The 20,921-nt window shown below is 46.1% G+C and overlaps 1 protein-coding gene across 2 annotated transcripts in view; it reads left to right on the top strand.

Moving 5' to 3' along the window:
- Positions 1–20,921, top strand: part of RNF20 (ring finger protein 20) — a 223,437-nt gene that overhangs the window by 20,014 nt on the left and 182,502 nt on the right. For both annotated transcript variants that reach the window (XM_078672289.1, XM_078672296.1), the window contains exons 3-8: positions 9,854–10,021; positions 10,204–10,354; positions 16,728–16,913; positions 18,864–18,982; positions 19,385–19,531; positions 20,378–20,455. In XM_078672289.1, coding sequence (XP_078528415.1) covers positions 9,854–10,021; positions 10,204–10,354; positions 16,728–16,913; positions 18,864–18,982; positions 19,385–19,531; positions 20,378–20,455 — 849 coding nt within the window. The remainder of the gene's footprint in view (positions 1–9,853; positions 10,022–10,203; positions 10,355–16,727; positions 16,914–18,863; positions 18,983–19,384; positions 19,532–20,377; positions 20,456–20,921) is intronic.

Raw genomic sequence — 20,921 nt, 5'->3', positions numbered from 1 at the left:
CTGATGATATGTCACCCCTTTTGCTCTGATGGTATGTCACCCCTTGTGCTCTGATGGTATGTCACCCCTTTTGCTCTGATGATATGTCACCCCTTTTGCTCTGATGGTATGTCACCCCTTTTGCTCTGATGACATGTCACCCCTTTTGCTCTGATGGTATGTCACCCCTTGTGCTCTGATGGTATGTCACCTCTGATGGTATGTCACCCCTTGTGCTCTGATGGTATGTCACCTCTGATGGTATGTCACCCCTTGTGCTCTGATGGTATGTCACCTCTGATGGTATGTCACCCCTGATGGTATGTCACCCCTTTTGTTCTGAGGAAATGTTACCCCATTAGCTCTGATGATATGTCACCCCTTTTGCTCTGATGATATGTCACCCCTTTTGCTCTGATGGTATGTCACCCCTTTTGCTCTGATGACATGTCACCCCTTGTGCTCTGATGGTATGTCACCCCTTGTGCTCTGATGGTATGTCACCCCTTGTGCTCTGTTGGTATGTCACCCCTTTTGCTCTGAGGGAATGTTACCCCATTAGCTCTGATGATATGTCACCCCTTGTGCTCTGATGGTATGTCACTCCTTTAGCTCTGTTGGTATGTCACCCCTTGTGCGCTGATGGTATGTCACCCCTTGTGCTCTGTTGGTATATCACCCCTTTTGCTCTGATGGTATGTCACCCCTTTTGCTCTGATGACATGTCACCCCTTGTGCTCTGATGGTATGTCACCCCTTGTGCTCTGATGGTATGTCACCCCTTGTGCTCTGATGGTATGTCACCCCTTGTGCTCTGATGGTATGTCACCCCTTGTGCTCTGATGGTATGTCACCCCTTTTGCTCTGAGGGAATGTTACCCCATTAGCTCTGATGATATGTCACCCCTTGTGCTCTGATGGTATGTCACTCCTTTAGCTCTGTTGGTATGTCACCCCTTGTGCGCTGATGGTATGTCACCCCTTGTGCTCTGTTGGTATGTCACCCCTTTTGCTCTGAGGGAATGTTACCCCATTAGCTCTGATGATATGTCACCCCTTTTGCTCTGATGATATGTCACCCCTTTTGCTCTGATGGTATGTCACCCCTTTTGCTCTGATGACATGTCACCCCTTTTGCTCTGATGGTATGTCACCCCTTTTGCTCTGATGGTATGTCACCCCTTGTGCTCTGATGGTATGTCACCCCTTTTGCTCTGAGGGAATGTTACCCCATTAGCTCTGATGATATGTCACCCCTTGTGCTCTGATGGTATGTCACTCCTTTAGCTCTGTTGGTATGTCACCCCTTGTGCGCTGATGGTATGTCACCCCTTGTGCTCTGTTGGTATGTCACCCCTTTTGCTCTGATGGTATGTCACCCCTTTTGCTCTGATGGTATGTCACCCCTTTTGCTCTGATGGTATGTCACCCCTTTTGCTCTGATGGTATGTCACCCCTTTTGCTCTGATGGTATGTCACCCCTTTTGCTCTGATGGTATGTCACCCCTTTTGCTCTGATGGTATGTCACCCCTTTTGCTCTGATGGTATGTCACCCCTTTTGCTCTGATGGTATGTCACCCCTTTTGCTCTGATGGTATGTCACCCCTTTTGCTCTGATGGTATGTCACCCCTTTTGCTCTGATGGTATGTCACCCCTTGTGCTCTGATGGTATGTCACCCCTTGTGCTCTGATGGTATGTCACCCCTTGTGCTCTGTTGGTATGTCACCCCTTTTGCTCTGATGGTATGTCACCCCTTTTGCTCTGATGATATGTCACCCCTTTTGCTCTGATGGTATGTCACCCCTTGTGCTCTGATGGTATGTCACCCCTTTTGCTCTGATGATATGTCACCCCTTTTGCTCTGATGGTATGTCACCCCTTTTGCTCTGATGGTATGTCACCCCTTTTGCTCTGATGATATGTCACCCCTTTTGCTCTGATGGTATGTCACCCCTTTTGCTCTGATGACATGTCACCCCTTTTGCTCTGATGGTATGTCACCCCTTGTGCTCTGATGGTATGTCACCCCTTGTGCTCTGATGGTATGTCACCCCTTTTGCTCTGAGGGAATGTTACCCCATTAGCTCTGATGATATGTCACCCCTTGTGCTCTGATGGTATGTCACTCCTTTAGCTCTGTTGGTATGTCACCCCTTGTGCGCTGATGGTATGTCACCCCTTGTGCTCTGTTGATATGTCACCCCTTTTGCTCTGATGGTATGTCACCCCTTGTGCTCTGATGGTATGTCACCCCTTTTGCTCTGATGATATGTCACCCCTTTTGCTCTGATGGTATGTCACCCCTTGTGCTCTGATGGTATGTCACCCCTTGTGCGCTGATGGTATGTCACCCCTTGTGCTCTGTTGGTATGTCACCCCTTTTGCTCTGAGGGAATGTTACCCCATTAGCTCTGATGATATGTCACCCCTTTTGCTCTGATGGTATGTCACCCCTTTTGCTCTGATGGTATGTCACCCCTTTTGCTCTGATGGTATGTCACCCCTTGTGCGCTGATGGTATGTCACCCCTTGTGCGCTGATGGTATGTCACCCCTTGTGCGCTGATGGTATGTCACCCCTTGTGCGCTGATGGTATGTCACCCCTTGTGCTCTGTTGGTATGTCACCCCTTTTGCTCTGAGGGAATGTTACCCCATTAGCTCTGATGATATGTCACCCCTTGTGCTCTGATGGTATGTCACTCCTTTAGCTCTGTTGGTATGTCACCCCTTGTGCGCTGATGGTATGTCACCCCTTGTGCTCTGTTGGTATGTCACCCCTTTTGCTCTGAGGGAATGTTACCCCATTAGCTCTGATGATATGTCACCCTTTTTGCTCTGATGGTATGTCACCCCTTTTGCTCTGATGGTATGTCACCCCTTTTGCTCTGATGGTATGTCACCCCTTTTGCTCTGATGGTATGTCACCCCTTTTGCTCTGATGGTATGTCACCCCTTTTGCTCTGATGGTATGTCACCCCTTTTGCTCTGATGGTATGTCACCCCTTTTGCTCTGATGGTATGTCACCCCTTTTGCTCTGATGGTATGTCACCCCTTTTGCTCTGATGGTATGTCACCCCTTTTGCTCTGATGGTATGTCACCCCTTGTGCTCTGATGGTATGTCACTCCTTTAGCTCTGTTGGTATGTCACCCCTTGTGCGCTGATGGTATGTCACCCCTTGTGCTCTGTTGGTATGTCACCCCTTTTGCTCTGAGGGAATGTTACCCCATTAGCTCTGATGATATGTCACCCCTTGTGCTCTGATGGTATGTCACTCCTTTAGCTCTGTTGGTATGTCACCCCTTGTGCGCTGATGGTATGTCACCCCTTGTGCTCTGTTGGTATGTCACCCCTTTTGCTCTGAGGGAATGTTACCCCATTAGCTCTGATGATATGTCACCCCTTTTGCTCTGATGATATGTCACCCCTTTTGCTCTGATGGTATGTCACCCCTTTTGCTCTGATGGTATGTCACCCCTTTTGCTCTGATGGTATGTCACCCCTTTTGCTCTGATGGTATGTCACCCCTTTTGCTCTGATGACATGTCACCCCTTGTGCTCTGATGGTATGTCACCCCTTGTGCTCTGATGGTATGTCACCCCTTGTGCTCTGATGGTATGTCACCCCTTGTGCTCTGATGGTATGTCACCCCTTTTGCTCTGAGGGAATGTTACCCCATTAGCTCTGATGATATGTCACCCCTTGTGCTCTGATGGTATGTCACTCCTTTAGCTCTGTTGGTATGTCACCCCTTGTGCGCTGATGGTATGTCACCCCTTGTGCTCTGATGACATGTCACCCCTTTTGCTCTGATGGTATGTCACCCCTTGTGCTCTGATGGTATGTCACTCCTTTAGCTCTGTTGGTATGTCACCCCTTGTGCGCTGATGGTATGTCACCCCTTGTGCGCTGATGGTATGTCACCCCTTGTGCTCTGTTGGTATGTCACCCCTTTTGCTCTGAGGGAATGTTACCCCATTAACTCTGATGATATGTCACCCCTTGTGCTCTGATGGTATGTCACTCCTTTAGCTCTGTTGGTATGTCACCCCTTGTGCGCTGATGGTATGTCACCCCTTGTGCTCTGTTGGTATGTCACCCCTTTTGCTCTGAGGGAATGTTACCCCATTAGCTCTGATGATATGTCACCCCTTTTGCTCTGATGATATGTCACCCCTTTTGCTCTGATGGTATGTCACCCCTTTTGCTCTGATGACATGTCACCCCTTGTGCTCTGATGGTATGTCACCCCTTGTGCTCTGATGGTATGTCACCCCTTGTGCTCTGAGGGAATGTTACCCCTTTTGCTCTGAGGGAATGTTACCCCATTAGCACTGATGATATGTCACCCCTTGTGCTCTGATGGTATGTCACTCCTTTAGCTCTGTTGGTATGTCACCCCTTGTGCGCTGATGGTATGTCACCCCTTGTGCTCTGTTGGTATGTCACCCCTTTTGCTCTGATGGTATGTCACCCCTTTTGCTCTGATGACATGTCACCCCTTTTGCTCTGATGACATGTCACCCCTTGTGCTCTGATGGTATGTCACCCCTTGTGCTCTGATGGTATGTCACCCCTTGTGCTCTGATGGTATGTCACCCCTTGTGCTCTGATGGTATGTCACCCCTTGTGCTCTGATGGTATGTCACCCCTTTTGCTCTGAGGGAATGTTACCCCATTAGCTCTGATGATAGGTCACCCCTTGTGCTCTGATGGTATGTCACTCCTTTAGCTCTGTTGGTATGTCACCCCTTGTGCGCTGATGGTATGTCACCCCTTGTGCTCTGTTGGTATGTCACCCCTTTTGCTCTGAGGGAATGTTACCCCATTAGCTCTGATGATATGTCACCCCTTTTGCTCTGATGATATGTCACCCCTTTTGCTCTGATGGTATGTCACCCCTTTTGCTCTGATGACATGTCACCCCTTTTGCTCTGATGGTATGTCACCCCATGTGCTCTGATGGTATGTCACCCCTTTTGCTCTGAGGGAATGTTACCCCATTAGCTCTGATGATATGTCACCCCTTGTGCTCTGATGGTATGTCACTCCTTTAGCTCTGTTGGTATGTCACCCCTTGTGCGCTGATGGTATGTCACCCCTTGTGCTCTGTTGGTATGTCACCCCTTTTGCTCTGAGGGAATGTTACCCCATTAGCTCTGATGATATGTCACCCCTTTTGCTCTGATGGTATGTCACCCCTTTTGCTCTGATGGTATGTCACCCCTTTTGCTCTGATGGTATGTCACCCCTTTTGCTCTGATGGTATGTCACCCCTTGTGCTCTGATGGTATGTCACCCCTTGTGCTCTGATGGTATGTCACCCCTTGTGCTCTGTTGGTATGTCACCCCTTTTGCTCTGATGGTATGTCACCCCTTTTGCTCTGATGATATGTCACCCCTTTTGCTCTGATGGTATGTCACCCCTTGTGCTCTGATGGTATGTCACCCCTTTTGCTCTGATGATATGTCACCCCTTTTGCTCTGATGGTATGTCACCCCTTTTGCTCTGATGACATGTCACCCCTTTTGCTCTGATGGTATGTCACCCCTTGTGCTCTGATGGTATGTCACCTCTGATGGTATGTCACCCCTTGTGCTCTGATGGTATGTCACCTCTGATGGTATGTCACCCCTTGTGCTCTGATGGTATGTCACCTCTGATGGTATGTCACCCCTGATGGTATGTCACCCCTTTTGTTCTGAGGAAATGTTACCCCATTAGCTCTGATGATATGTCACCCCTTTTGCTCTGATGATATGTCACCCCTTTTGCTCTGATGGTATGTCACCCCTTTTGCTCTGATGACATGTCACCCCTTGTGCTCTGATGGTATGTCACCCCTTGTGCTCTGATGGTATGTCACCCCTTGTGCTCTGTTGGTATGTCACCCCTTTTGCTCTGAGGGAATGTTACCCCATTAGCTCTGATGATATGTCACCCCTTGTGCTCTGATGGTATGTCACTCCTTTAGCTCTGTTGGTATGTCACCCCTTGTGCGCTGATGGTATGTCACCCCTTGTGCTCTGTTGGTATGTCACCCCTTTTGCTCTGATGGTATGTCACCCCTTTTGCTCTGATGACATGTCACCCCTTGTGCTCTGATGGTATGTCACCCCTTGTGCTCTGATGGTATGTCACCCCTTGTGCTCTGATGGTATGTCACCCCTTTTGCTCTGAGGGAATGTTACCCCATTAGCTCTGATGATATGTCACCCCTTGTGCTCTGATGGTATGTCACTCCTTTAGCTCTGTTGGTATGTCACCCCTTGTGCGCTGATGGTATGTCACCCCTTGTGCTCTGTTGGTATGTCACCCCTTTTGCTCTGAGGGAATGTTACCCCATTAGCTCTGATGATATGTCACCCCTTTTGCTCTGATGATATGTCACCCCTTTTGCTCTGATGGTATGTCACCCCTTTTGCTCTGATGACATGTCACCCCTTTTGCTCTGATGGTATGTCACCCCTTGTGCTCTGATGGTATGTCACCCCTTTTGCTCTGAGGGAATGTTACCCCATTAGCTCTGATGATATGTCACCCCTTGTGCTCTGATGGTATGTCACTCCTTTAGCTCTGTTGGTATGTCACCCCTTGTGCGCTGATGGTATGTCACCCCTTGTGCTCTGTTGGTATGTCACCCCTTTTGCTCTGAGGGAATGTTACCCCATTAGCTCTGATGATATGTCACCCCTTTTGCTCTGATGGTATGTCACCCCTTTTGCTCTGATGGTATGTCACCCCTTTTGCTCTGATGGTATGTCACCCCTTTTGCTCTGATGGTATGTCACCCCTTGTGCTCTGATGGTATGTCACCCCTTGTGCTCTGATGGTATGTCACCCCTTGTGCTCTGTTGGTATGTCACCCCTTTTGCTCTGATGGTATGTCACCCCTTTTGCTCTGATGATATGTCACCCCTTTTGCTCTGATGGTATGTCACCCCTTGTGCTCTGATGGTATGTCACCCCTTTTGCTCTGATGATATGTCACCCCTTTTGCTCTGATGGTATGTCACCCCTTTTGCTCTGATGACATGTCACCCCTTTTGCTCTGATGGTATGTCACCCCTTGTGCTCTGATGGTATGTCACCTCTGATGGTATGTCACCCCTTGTGCTCTGATGGTATGTCACCTCTGATGGTATGTCACCCCTTGTGCTCTGATGGTATGTCACCTCTGATGGTATGTCACCCCTGATGGTATGTCACCCCTTTTGTTCTGAGGAAATGTTACCCCATTAGCTCTGATGATATGTCACCCCTTTTGCTCTGATGATATGTCACCCCTTTTGCTCTGATGGTATGTCACCCCTTTTGCTCTGATGACATGTCACCCCTTGTGCTCTGATGGTATGTCACCCCTTGTGCTCTGATGGTATGTCACCCCTTGTGCTCTGTTGGTATGTCACCCCTTTTGCTCTGAGGGAATGTTACCCCATTAGCTCTGATGATATGTCACCCCTTGTGCTCTGATGGTATGTCACTCCTTTAGCTCTGTTGGTATGTCACCCCTTGTGCGCTGATGGTATGTCACCCCTTGTGCTCTGTTGGTATATCACCCCTTTTGCTCTGATGGTATGTCACCCCTTTTGCTCTGATGACATGTCACCCCTTGTGCTCTGATGGTATGTCACCCCTTGTGCTCTGATGGTATGTCACCCCTTGTGCTCTGATGGTATGTCACCCCTTGTGCTCTGATGGTATGTCACCCCTTTTGCTCTGAGGGAATGTTACCCCATTAGCTCTGATGATATGTCACCCCTTGTGCTCTGATGGTATGTCACTCCTTTAGCTCTGTTGGTATGTCACCCCTTGTGCGCTGATGGTATGTCACCCCTTGTGCTCTGTTGGTATGTCACCCGTTTTGCTCTGAGGGAATGTTACCCCATTAGCTCTGATGATATGTCACCCCTTTTGCTCTGATGATATGTCACCCCTTTTGCTCTGATGGTATGTCACCCCTTTTGCTCTGATGACATGTCACCCCTTTTGCTCTGATGGTATGTCACCCCTTTTGCTCTGATGGTATGTCACCCCTTGTGCTCTGATGGTATGTCACCCCTTTTGCTCTGAGGGAATGTTACCCCATTAGCTCTGATGATATGTCACCCCTTGTGCTCTGATGGTATGTCACTCCTTTAGCTCTGTTGGTATGTCACCCCTTGTGCGCTGATGGTATGTCACCCCTTGTGCTCTGTTGGTATGTCACCCCTTTTGCTCTGATGGTATGTCACCCCTTTTGCTCTGATGGTATGTCACCCCTTTTGCTCTGATGGTATGTCACCCCTTTTGCTCTGATGGTATGTCACCCCTTTTGCTCTGATGGTATGTCACCCCTTTTGCTCTGATGGTATGTCACCCCTTTTGCTCTGATGGTATGTCACCCCTTTTGCTCTGATGGTATGTCACCCCTTTTGCTCTGATGGTATGTCACCCCTTTTGCTCTGATGGTATGTCACCCCTTTTGCTCTGATGGTATGTCACCCCTTTTGCTCTGATGGTATGTCACCCCTTGTGCTCTGATGGTATGTCACCCCTTGTGCTCTGATGGTATGTCACCCCTTGTGCTCTGTTGGTATGTCACCCCTTTTGCTCTGATGGTATGTCACCCCTTTTGCTCTGATGATATGTCACCCCTTTTGCTCTGATGGTATGTCACCCCTTGTGCTCTGATGGTATGTCACCCCTTTTGCTCTGATGATATGTCACCCCTTTTGCTCTGATGGTATGTCACCCCTTTTGCTCTGATGGTATGTCACCCCTTTTGCTCTGATGATATGTCACCCCTTTTGCTCTGATGGTATGTCACCCCTTTTGCTCTGATGACATGTCACCCCTTTTGCTCTGATGGTATGTCACCCCTTGTGCTCTGATGGTATGTCACCCCTTGTGCTCTGATGGTATGTCACCCCTTTTGCTCTGAGGGAATGTTACCCCATTAGCTCTGATGATATGTCACCCCTTGTGCTCTGATGGTATGTCACTCCTTTAGCTCTGTTGGTATGTCACCCCTTGTGCGCTGATGGTATGTCACCCCTTGTGCTCTGTTGATATGTCACCCCTTTTGCTCTGATGGTATGTCACCCCTTGTGCTCTGATGGTATGTCACCCCTTTTGCTCTGATGATATGTCACCCCTTTTGCTCTGATGACATGTCACCCCTTTTGCTCTGATGACATGTCACCCCTTTTGCTCTGATGGTATGTCACCCCTTGTGCTCTGATGGTATGTCACCCCTTTTGCTCTGATGGTATGTCACCCCTTGTGCTCTGATGGTATGTCACCTCTGATGGTATGTCACCCCTTGTGCTCTGATGGTATGTCACCCCTTTTGCTCTGATGATATGTCACCCCTTTTGCTCTGATGGTATGTCACCCCTTTTGCTCTGATGACATGTCACCCCTTTTGCTCTGATGGTATGTCACCCCTTGTGCTCTGATGGTATGTCACCTCTGATGGTATGTCACCCCTTGTGCTCTGATGGTATGTCACCCCTTGTGCTCTGATGGTATGTCACCTCTGATGGTATGTCACCCCTTGTGCTCTGATGGTATGTCACCCCTTTTGCTCTGATGATATGTCACCCCTTTTGCTCTGATGACATGTCACCCCTTTTGCTCTGATGACATGTCACCCCTTTTGCTCTGATGGTATGTCACCCCTTGTGCTCTGATGGTATGTCACCTCTGATGGTATGTCACCCCTTGTGCTCTGATGGTATGTCACCTCTGATGGTATGTCACCCCTTGTGCTCTGATGGTATGTCACCTCTGATGGTATGTCACCCCTGATGGTATGTCACCCCTTTTGTTCTGAGGAAATGTTACCCCATTAGCTCTGATGATATGTCACCCGTTCTTCATCCAGGAAGAGCTGGACATCCGCACTTTGCAAACCAAGAACCGGAAGTTGGCTGACATGCTGGACCAGCGTCAGGCGATCGAGGATGAGCTGCGCGAGCACATTGAGAAGCTGGAGCGGCGCCAGGCCACGGACGACGCCTCGCTGCTCCTCGTGAACCGCTACTGGAGCCAGGTGCGTTCCTCTCACGTGACTGATTCCTTTCTTTTTTATTCTCTTTTACTCGTGATTTGTTTCTCTTCTTCTTCTTTCTCTCCTTCATTCTCTGTCTCTCTAACACCCCCTACTTCTGTCGCTCTTCTTTGCGCCCCGTAGCTCATCCCATCGGTGGTGACGTGTCCTTACTTTCCCCACAGTTCGACGAGAACATTAAGATCATCCTGAAGCGGTATGACATGGAGCAGGGGCTGGCGGACCTGCTGTCCGAGGGCAAAAAGACCCTCGTCGTGCCGGAACCGGAGCCGGACTCCGACAGCAACCAGGAGCGAAAGGATGACCGGGAGCGAGGTGAGGGGAAGCCCTAGGGACAGAGGCCTCCTGTACCAAGCTGCCTTCTAATCCTTTGGTGCCACCTCCTGGTTCACATAACTCACTAAAGCATTTCCTGGTGATTGTTGAAACCTGCTCACATCTGATATGTAGTGGCGCGCGCGTGCCCATACATGTAAAGTGTGCCAGACCATCCACAGCACAAGTCGGGTGGCAATGGGGATCTCTGTTACACGCTCTAGGAGTTGTACAAACGTCCACACACAGAACGACCAAGGCCTCGGCAACAGCCACACAAGCTTTGCCTCTGAAAACTGAACAGGACAGATATTATAGCTAAGGATGCAGCCGGGCAGGCTTTCCTCGCTCACGGAGAGGTTCAGCATGAGCAGGAAGTATGCAAGCTTGCATCCTAGGGAGAGCAGGTGTTGCCAGGGCTGCATAGACCCATGCACAGGGACACTGCTCTACAGTGCTGGGACTTTTCACCCCTAGAGTGTCTGCATGAAGTAGTGAACACAGGGCTCTGCTATGGGGCGTTTATGCCCCGATAGCGTGCATTGGAGAGACACTTGAAGCAGCAGACCCTCCATGTTTGTCGTGTCCCCAACATGCCCTGCTGTAAGTCTGGGAGCATAGACTGGTAGAGGGTGTTGAGACCCAAGGCTGTCCATCCACCCAACCCCCTATTAACCTCATTGTCTGACCCACTGTAGACATCTTTCACTAGGGCCAATAACTCAGCTGCCCACTAAGAGCCCCTTGGCCTTCTCCAGCTGATCAATTCACACTCAACTTGCCATCACTTATATTCTGCTGGATTTCAGTGGCTCTTAGTCGATTATTTCTACCAGCTGTCACACATTCTAATTTGACCTGTATATACACTCATCAAAGTCATCTAAGCTGGAGCACAACCAACCATAAATTAGTTCTCAGATACCATAAAAGACCATCTGCCAATCCTCAGACACTTTCCTTTGACCATCAGACAGTCCTCGGGAACCAACATTTGACTATCCAGAACACTCCTCTAGCACCAAGAGTTTCTACCAGACTTCAGATTCCCTCCATTGACCCTCAGATGTTGTCCAGGCACATGCTACCAGTGCTCAGTCCATTAATCAGTCCATTAATCACCCTCTTCTAGGCTTGAGCCACCATCTGAAACCCTCAGTTGACCTCAGTTGACCTCAGCCTATCGTAAGCCACATCTACGAGCCCTCAGAGGACCTATGAGACCCCTAATCAGCCTCGAATGACCCACATCAAACTCGCTCTAGGTGTTGGATGAGCCTCATAACCCCTCAGCCAGCCCTAAAAAGACCCCTTGGCCCAACCTGGCAAATTCCCTTCGCTTTCTCTACTGGCTCTTTGAGTCTATCACAAACCATTTAAACTTACTTTCAGACTGTCTACAATGGCTCTTTGATATCCTCAAGTAATATCGGTTAGTCCTCACTTCCATCTGAGCCATTTAGACACCTGTTACTGGCCTTCAGAGCCTCTTTCCTGGTCTGGCCTTAGCAAAGAGGCCCCACCCACCTGTATTCACTGCGCATCCAGCGACTTTACTGATGTGCAGCTCCCAGGATACTACGTTTGCTTCAAGTTAAACCTGGACTTCAAACCCTCCAGTGTGAACGTGGCATCCCCTCTATAGAAACCTTTATTGCTCACATTTGACTGAGCCTGTTCACACCCTGCTCCAGACAGCTTGAGCATTCTTGGAGGCATAATGCTAACAATCCTTTAAAAAGAAGGTAGAAGTAGTAGTACAGACAGCGGGCATTGGACCAACCTACTTCAACCCTTGGGTTTTTCATGGCTTGCCATTGCTTGGATTGTGTGTCCATCAAGGCCAAAACATGTTCTGGTTAGTTGCAGTGTCCGGTTGGTTTTCCCCTTGGTGATGGTGCTAGAGTAGTCCTTTTGTTTAACTGAGACATGACATGTAGTCTGAAATTCAGAGTCACTGTGTGTTTATTGTATTTACTGTCGTGGTATTTTAATTGTTAGTTTATGGCTGCTTTTTTTTTTTTAGCAAGCATGCCCTGTTAGTCTTTATTTCAGCCTAAGGCTTCCCACTAATCACCCTTGCAAGTTCATGTGTTTTACTTCGCTATATTGATAAAATGTTTAATTTCCAGATTTGTTTTATCCACAAAATATAGATATGCACACATTTAAGCTTTCCGAGGCTGCAACAAAAATACTAACCCACTGTGAAAATTATCTGTCCACTATTTGTTGCTTGAGGATACAACCTAACTTCGCTAATGCAGTATATTCAACAGAGGCACCTCGCTCCCAGCTTCCAAAAGGTTACTTACTTTTGGTTCTTCCAAACACTACCTCTAACAAAAAGTCAGACCCATTAGCTATGCCATTGTATGTTGAAGAGTAAGACCTGTCTGCTTTGCCAATGCTTATTTAACATGCAATGTGAAACCCCAGTCTTACAGTTTAGTTTCAATGTTGAGATTTCTTTTGTACAGCACTGTGTGTAAACCGCAAATCCAAGGTTCAGATTATACTATTAACTCAATGGGTTCCAATGATTATTCCTAGTGTAGCCTGCAGTTCATAAATTCTGATTCTGTGAACTAGTTTATTGGGTTACACACCTTATGCAAGCACATAGGTTGGCCCTGCTTTTAGTAAGTTTGAAGCCCTACAGGATCTAGACAAATAATTATTCTTAGGACATTGATTTGTTGGGTAAGTGATAATATTTAGTGCCCCAAAAAAATATTTGTTTTGTATGTCGTGAAATTCATTATAAATGTCTGTATTCGTATAACCCAGCATATGTGACACATTACATATTATTTAAAGTAGTCGTTGTAGTACGATATGTTTATTAGGACAGTTGTCCATAAATCAATTCAGTTTCTTATCACAACGTTTCACAATTATCCAAATTTTTCACACTCTTTAAAAAGTGTCGTAATCAGACTGTAAAATCAAAACATCGTATATTGGATAAAAAAATTGATGGCATTATATTTGATGTAGACCCCATATTTTAAAAAAGGTTTTAAACCTTTATGGTGCAAATTTAAAAACAAAGGTCAATTAATTAAAACATGGATAATAGTCCTTTTCATCTTCAAAGGGCATACACAAAAATCCTCTCTTTTATTTAATTTTTGCAGCCACACACTGGACCCCCCAGTATGGGGGAGACATCGTAGTCTGCACTTGCAATTTTGTGATGAAGTGCAGGGTCATATTTCAAAAGAAGGGAGGTCAGCGGACACTATTTACCACTCAGGATGGTGGAAGGTCCAGTAGCAGCAGGGTGTCCGTACACAGTACTGGAGTTGCAAAAAAGGGGGGGTGCTGCACTGTTCCTATTGAGAGATAAAGTAGGGGGGGGAAAGGATTTATCTGGCGTGACCAAGGGTGTTCCAATGATACCCTGGGGCATCCATTATGTTGGACGTAATTGCCTCACACACCCAGAAGGGTGTCATGCTTCATCATTGGCGGTTGCTCCTCGTCGGGGAGGCGGTGCAATCCCCGACGGGCTCACCTCAAAGAGGGGCTCTTTAGCGGAGATCTTTTTCCAACAGCCTATTGGTGAAGTGGGGGTGTGTGGGCAGATGGTATACTCCTGTGATGGGATGATTAAAATGTAGCTAAGGGTACCGGAATTGACTTTATTCTGGGGGTCCCTTGGCTGCAATTAAAAAGTGGGGCTAGCTCGCTAGGTGTCAACTAATAAAGGTTGTGTGACCCTAGAGGAGACTAGTAGTGAGTGTGGTCGACATGTTTCTCGCTAAGGGTGGATTACCCGCGATTCTTCAGGACCTATACACAAAAGGTGAAGTGCAAAGACAACAACGACATGCTTGTATCATATGTGTTGTGTTACCTCAGTGGATTCTCCTATGCCTGTACATAGAGAAGGAACAAGGAAACAACAGTAATTTACATTCAGTACAGATATGCAAGTCACAACATTGGCCAGAGGAAGTAAAAATATATTGCCATGCTGGTGGTACTAGGAGTGATTCTATATAACCACCGCATGCCCTGTGTATTGAGCGTGCAAAGTTCAGGGTGAAGAGCACACGCAATAACTCTATCTGTGGCAGGGTCTGTGGTTGGTGAAGGTGAGGGTTAAAATCAATATTTAAAAAGGTATTAAGGTTAAAATGCAGCAGTTCTAAAGTGATTCTCTGCCTATAGTGTGTTGGAGAGATAGGCAGGTCTCATGTAAGGACACCATTTATAATAGTAGCTGGATGCAGTAAAAAGCTCACACAGTGATATGTAAAGCAATGCAAATGAAACACTTATATGCTACCCTACTCACCTATTGGTCATGAACTAATAACCACATGAGGGTTCGGCGGGGCAGTACATCAGAGCAGAGCCCAAAGGTTTAGTAGCTGGTATAGGGGAAGAGGTAAAGGTAAAGAAAAGCGCCCCTTAGTAACTGCCTGAAGGCTCAATCGGGATGCAGGCTGATGGTCATGGTGCCCGCCCCCTACTCTGCGCTAACGCACTCACCTCCAGTCCTCCGTGTCTGTGTCCAGTGACCTACCCATTCCCGCCGAGCTCGAGTAGATGTCTGAGCTCGGCGGCGCGGGTCATTTAAACAGCACCGGAGGACCGGCGCGCCCAGTCAAGTCTCCGCCTACCGCCATAGGTCACATGGGCAAAGACGAATGCGTGGCGGCCATCTTAAAAGGGTGCCGTATTTGCGGAGTTGAGGCATTTATTCTCGTCCTTAAGTTAACCCGCTGCTGGTTTAGCCACATGTCAACCTCGCTAGCGGGGAGTAATATATAGTTTAATTACGGCGGTGAAGCCCTGTAATTGGGGTATATTGGGAGGATGTCATGTATATTCAATATCCGGCGTTATGTGGATAGGGTCGGGCCGATTCGTGTATAGATTATTAGTGGCCGTTGTGTTGGGGGTTCAGGGAGTTCAGGTCCAAGTGCAGGGTCAGGCAGATAAAAAAGATTCGGAAGCCCATCAGGATTACCCAGGGTCTGCAATGTTAACCTAATCGAGGGTTTTCGGATAAAGAAATCCTATAGTTTTCCAAGGACAAAGAAAACACCATGTCATTAAGTGACTTTTTATGTGTGCATCCCCCCCCCCCCCCCCCCCCCCGCCTCCCTTCCAAACGCCACTGAGGACCGAAAATACTCCTTGGTAACATTTGTATATTTCAAAAGAGCCCTTGCCCATTTAAGCTCACTATGTTGTGCTCCCAGTTAGCATATGTGGGATCATTTAGTTACTCCACCGTCTGATGTAAATGTATTCAAACATTTTAAAAACGTATTCCAAGTACCTGTGACCACACTATAAATTCATTTCACAGCTTATGCTTTGAATCAATGACTTTTTTAAAATTTACAACTGCTATTCAGAGGGTCTAAAATATCACTTCTTCAAATACATTTTTTTTCCCGATCCTTTAAATGCTAGTGAAAGGTTTTGTGCACGATTACTTACAAAAGCAGTGTGTGACTCCAGTCCATATTTGGAATTGAACTTCATAAGTGAGTTTGAATTTAAAAGTGCTCTGGATTTAATAGCTTTTTTGTCTTCATTCCAATTTAGATTTGTGAAAAAGAACAGTCATAAATTATTGTTTAACACATTTTTAAGTCTGAACCAAATGCAGGATACAATATTACTGTTCCTTCTTCTTTGTTCTTTTGGTATGATCATCCAGATGTAATTCCATTTTTAGTCAAATCCTTGATCTTTTCTTAAAAAGTCAAAAGACACTCGTACACTGGTTTATCGCTTGGTCTCCTTTGGAAGTTACCCACAGAAGGTCTTTATTCCCCACAATGGCCTGAGGATGATGGCGTTCAGGTGTAAAGTTTACAGCTGTGCAGCCATTCACTTATGAGGAAAGGCAATTGTGGATTGCAATTTGCAACCAAAGGAGTCTGGCCTCTATTTTTTTTCACTTGTTACACATGCACTTCCCAGCTTGAATAATGTACATTTAGTAGACTAAATAAATGGCACAGGGTGAAGCGTGATTTTATGCTGTGGTTCTCGTGTTCCTCCATGCATGCTCAGAGTATGCGGACTTCTACTACACTGTTCGATGTTGTGGACGTTTTTTTAGGTATTAAACTCATTTTTGCGATTTTAGTAACGTTAAGGATTGCATGTGTATTTAGAATCAACATAACTTGGGAAAAGCCTCCTGAGCTCCGGGCTGATTTACTGAACTCCATTCTCACTGCCAATTTGCTCCCCAAACAGCACTTTCCAGGGAAGGATCACAAATTATTTTCATCCTTCCAGCCAAACTGGGCTTCGACTTCCCTGTTTTTCCTCTTTTTCTTGTCTTCCAGGTCCCTACGCGTCTCTGACATTTTCTTTTTTCTCTTGTTCTTTGCAGTTGAGGGACAGCTGGAACCGGCTTTCTCCTTCCTGGCCACGCTGGCCAGCAGCAGCAGTGAGGAGATTGAAACCCAGCTGCAAGAACGGGTGGAGTCCTCTCGTCGGGCTGTGGCACAGATTGTAGCCGTGTATGACAAAATGCAGGCGAGGGTAGAGACCCTGTCTCACAACCTAAACAGCAAAGGTGAGGTGTACTTGCAAATCTGAGGGGGCAACTCATCGTTCTAAAGAGACAGATCAGCCATAGTGGCTTATTCACTGTTCAGCCACTTAAATGTAAAGGTGAGCATTACATATCCGTCAAGGAGTTGAAAAACAATCTCCAAAAATCTGACAACAATGATTGGGCCAGGTTTAACAAAGATGGCAACATGATGTCCCAAGATTAAGAATCAGGTTTGAGAGGTACAGTTGTGAGGCAATATTTCCATACTTCCAATCTGAATAGCACAAGCGAGAGAGATTAATCTTTGTTGCATCAGGGAAATTGTGTTCACAACCCAAGCCGCAAAGGTGAGAGCTAGAGATGTAGTTGTCTTTCTGATATGTGGCTAGATTGCATCGGGCTCCAAACGACAGCAACTGAACAATCAATTGGATGCAGCTTTGATGAAGACCTCTCCTTCAAGGAATTCATCACCAAGAAAACACTGACTGCGTGGTAACCGCTCATGCTCCTGAAAATGGTGGAACCTTCGTACCCAAAACCTACATCAAAGTAGCAGTGCTATACTTATTCCTGTCCCATCTGGATGGCTGCAACACTGTGCTCATGCGGCCTTCCTGATGCCGCCTTTGAGCACCTCTAAGGAGTCCTACATTTTCAGGCTTGTCCATTTGCGACCAGTTTTAATTTTGTGATGCAATCTAAATATAGGCGGCACCGCAAAATGTTTAGTTGCATGGGATATTAATTGGCAAGTTTGCTGTTTGCGACCCCCTGTGATTGGCTACCAACACATAGATGGCAGCCTGCAACAAACAGCAGACCATCATGCCTTTATTTGCATTCACCAAGAGGATTTGTATTTTTTTAAATGGGAGCCTGTGTTCTTTAAAAGAACTGGTGCTGCTTTTCGAAAAAAATAAAATAAAATCTCATTTGGAGCACATCAGCGGGGGTCGGGGGGGTGAGGGTGGTGGGAGGGGGGGGTCATAGATTAATACCCTGGTCTACTGCCTGCTCCCCTGTGAGGTTGCCTAACATGATTATCTAATCTTTGTCAAATCTGTTCTTTTAAGATTTTTCAGTAGTTTTATACACAATTGCAGTCGCAAGCCGTTGCTACTTACTGTTCTAAATTGCAGTTAGGATGGGAAGCCCCTTTCTCACCCCTTCCTAATTGAAATTCAAAATGGGTCAGTTAACCTATTTTACGAGTTGGATATGCTTTTCCTATTTTCAAAATGGGTTTCATGCATACCCTAGGATTGTGGGAATCACAGGGCTGCAATCGCAAAATGGTTGGGTCCATCAGGCTCACCTTTTCTTGGAGTCCACACTGTGACCTTCCTAAGGAAAGAAGAGGACAAACATGTATGATTGGCTCATTATCAGAGAGCTCATCTGGTTTGAAGACTGTGCTAAGCAGTAATTAGTCACTGGAGTCTCGCATTGTTTTGATCTTTCATTCTCTTTGGGGGGGTGGAGGGAGGTGGTCTTTTCTTGCAGTTCCCTTTTAGCTCATTTGCTGTGCTCGCCTTTACTGATCATTTTTGCTTTCTCCTTGTGGGAGGTTCCTTGCTTTATTTTGTGCTTTTCTTTGGGATTGATGCCCTCTCATAGAGTATGTTTTCTTGCACTCTCCTTGGCCTTTTCTTTTGCTCGCCTGGGGTTTCAGTGCTTGGCATCTCATTGGGTGTCTTTCATTGGACTGTCCCTGGTGTTTTCTAGTGCTCTACTTGGGTTCTTGGCCCTCTTCTTGTCTCCATGTCTTGTGCTTCTTTGGGTGGTTTGTTAAAGATTTCAGTGTCCTGAGACTGTTCAAGAAGGAGAATGTAAGTGATTAAAATGATTTTGTCATTCTCTAATTAAGAATATCATAAAAAAAAAATAGCATTTATATCTACTATCCATCTGTCCATGTGTTTACAGCATATTCTCTGCATTAATTGGCCACACATCTCTTTCTAGACCCTGGCTTGGAGGAGCAGACTGTGAAGGAGTTGAATGCACTCCTGATGCATGAGAACGGCCGCCTGCAGGAACTGACGGAGCTTCTGCAGGAGAAACACAATGGAATGATGCAGGAGGTAAATGTAAAGGTCACAGCTTGGATAGTGCTTACTGTACTGGATAAAGTGCTTGATATTCTGGAACAAAGTAAAAAGCATGCTACATAGTAAATTCACAGATGTTCATCCCTGTGCCTTCTACATTACTTAAAACATAGCACAATCTATTAGCTTTTTAAAACCATACCTCATACTTATATTTGTTGTTTTATAGGGTTGATTCACCCTCTGTTTGAAGCTTAATTGAAATCATTCAGGGCCTGGTTTCAGTAGTGTGGGATTGTGCGCACAATTGGCGAAGCTCAGTATGCAGTGAATCTGCACACTCTGGGAATGCCCCAATTCAGGATTACTAAGGCATTGTGACGGAGGCCACCTTTATAGCTGATCAACCTTTCATTGTCGTCAATTCCTGTTTAGTTCTCTAAGCTACAGGAGAAGGTGGAAACTGCAGAGTCGCGCGTGTCCGTGCTGGAAACCATGATCGAGGATCTGCAGTGGGACATTGACAAGATCCGGAAGAGGGAACAGAGGCTCAACCGCCACTTGGCGGAAGTACTGGAGAGGGTGAGTGCAGCGCTTGCAATGTGCTCAGTATTTTATTTGTGATCAGAAGGTGAACCCATGGAACATTATCATTCATAAAGCATAAAAATAAGTGAAATGGATACACAAAGGAGAGCTAAGACATTGTATGACAGATGGACCACCATGCTCCTAGAGAATGGCCGCGAACAAGTGACCTACAGTTCCCAAATATTTTTGTTTGTAGCCCTTTCTGAAGTGTTCATTGCAGAGGAATGGCTGCAGGTATTTCACCCACATTCTTCTCTATGCTTTCATATTATGTCTTTAGTAACAAAAGTGCATTTTGATTATTGGGTGGCATATGTTTCTTGGCTTTTTTTTCTCACTGTTAATAAGCGCATTTTGGGCTAAGATAGACCACCAGCCTTTTATGACCGGGCAGTCATGATGTTGTAGGGAAAGCTAGATTGTTCTGAAGATCGTTGTCCAACTTCCCACATCAGTAGTACCTGTACAAGGTATTCATTCACCTGGAACTGAAATTCTGTTCTTGGGACTATTTGGCATGAGGTAGATACATTTCTTCTTTCAAAGAAGCCTAACCGAACCAGGTGCTATTTTGTCCTTCCAATGTGCAATTCAGTGTGTACAAGCCCAATGAGGCTCATCGTGTTTTACTTAAATTCGTTCTGCTATCAATATTCCACAGTGGGTAAGTGTTTTTAAATCATGGTATAAAGAATCAACTTGATGGTTTTGTTGATAAGTCAGTTAGATAATTTGTCATATTTTTTAGCTCTGAGATATTGAACATTGTGACCGTCTTCTTTCAATGACCTCTTAACCTAATATTTTCCAATCCGTTTGTCTCTCATCAACCTGCAGGTAAATTCGAAAGGCTACAAGGTTTACGGAGCAGGGAGCAGTGTGTATGGTGGGACCATTACAATCAATGCTCGAAAGGTATATATTTGTAAAATTACTTCCATACATTTAAGTGTGAATTAATTATTTCACAAAGCCTATGCTCAGCATGTGCATATCAACACCAGAACTCCTTTCTGAAGCACTGGTACCGTCTTGCTCTTGTAACAGATTTTTAACAGAGATCCGGTGTAGCAGCTGAAAGAGGTGAAAAAGCCTTACCACTCTCATGCACACGTTTTGAGGATTGTGCCTGGATTTTCAAGTTATGTCAGCAAATAACCATGGTTCACTTGGGATTGTTTCAGCTGAATTAGACTGAAACTATAAAAAACAATTGTTGACACAAAGAGCTTTTTAAAAAGTCCACTAAATTAAGTGACCTTTAGAAACCAGAGAAAAGGAAGAGGAAAACATCTATTAAAAGAAGAAAAAGTAAAAGCCCAAATAGACTAACACATTGCATATATCACTGCAATTAAATTATTCACATGCCAACATTTTG

Source organism: Lissotriton helveticus, chromosome 1_2, assembly GCF_964261635.1.
Source record: "Lissotriton helveticus chromosome 1_2, aLisHel1.1, whole genome shotgun sequence".
In the NCBI taxonomy this organism is placed as follows: Eukaryota; Metazoa; Chordata; class Amphibia; order Caudata; family Salamandridae; genus Lissotriton; species Lissotriton helveticus.
Note: the sequence above shows the minus strand (reverse complement) of the source record. Positions and strands in the feature narration are given on the sequence as shown.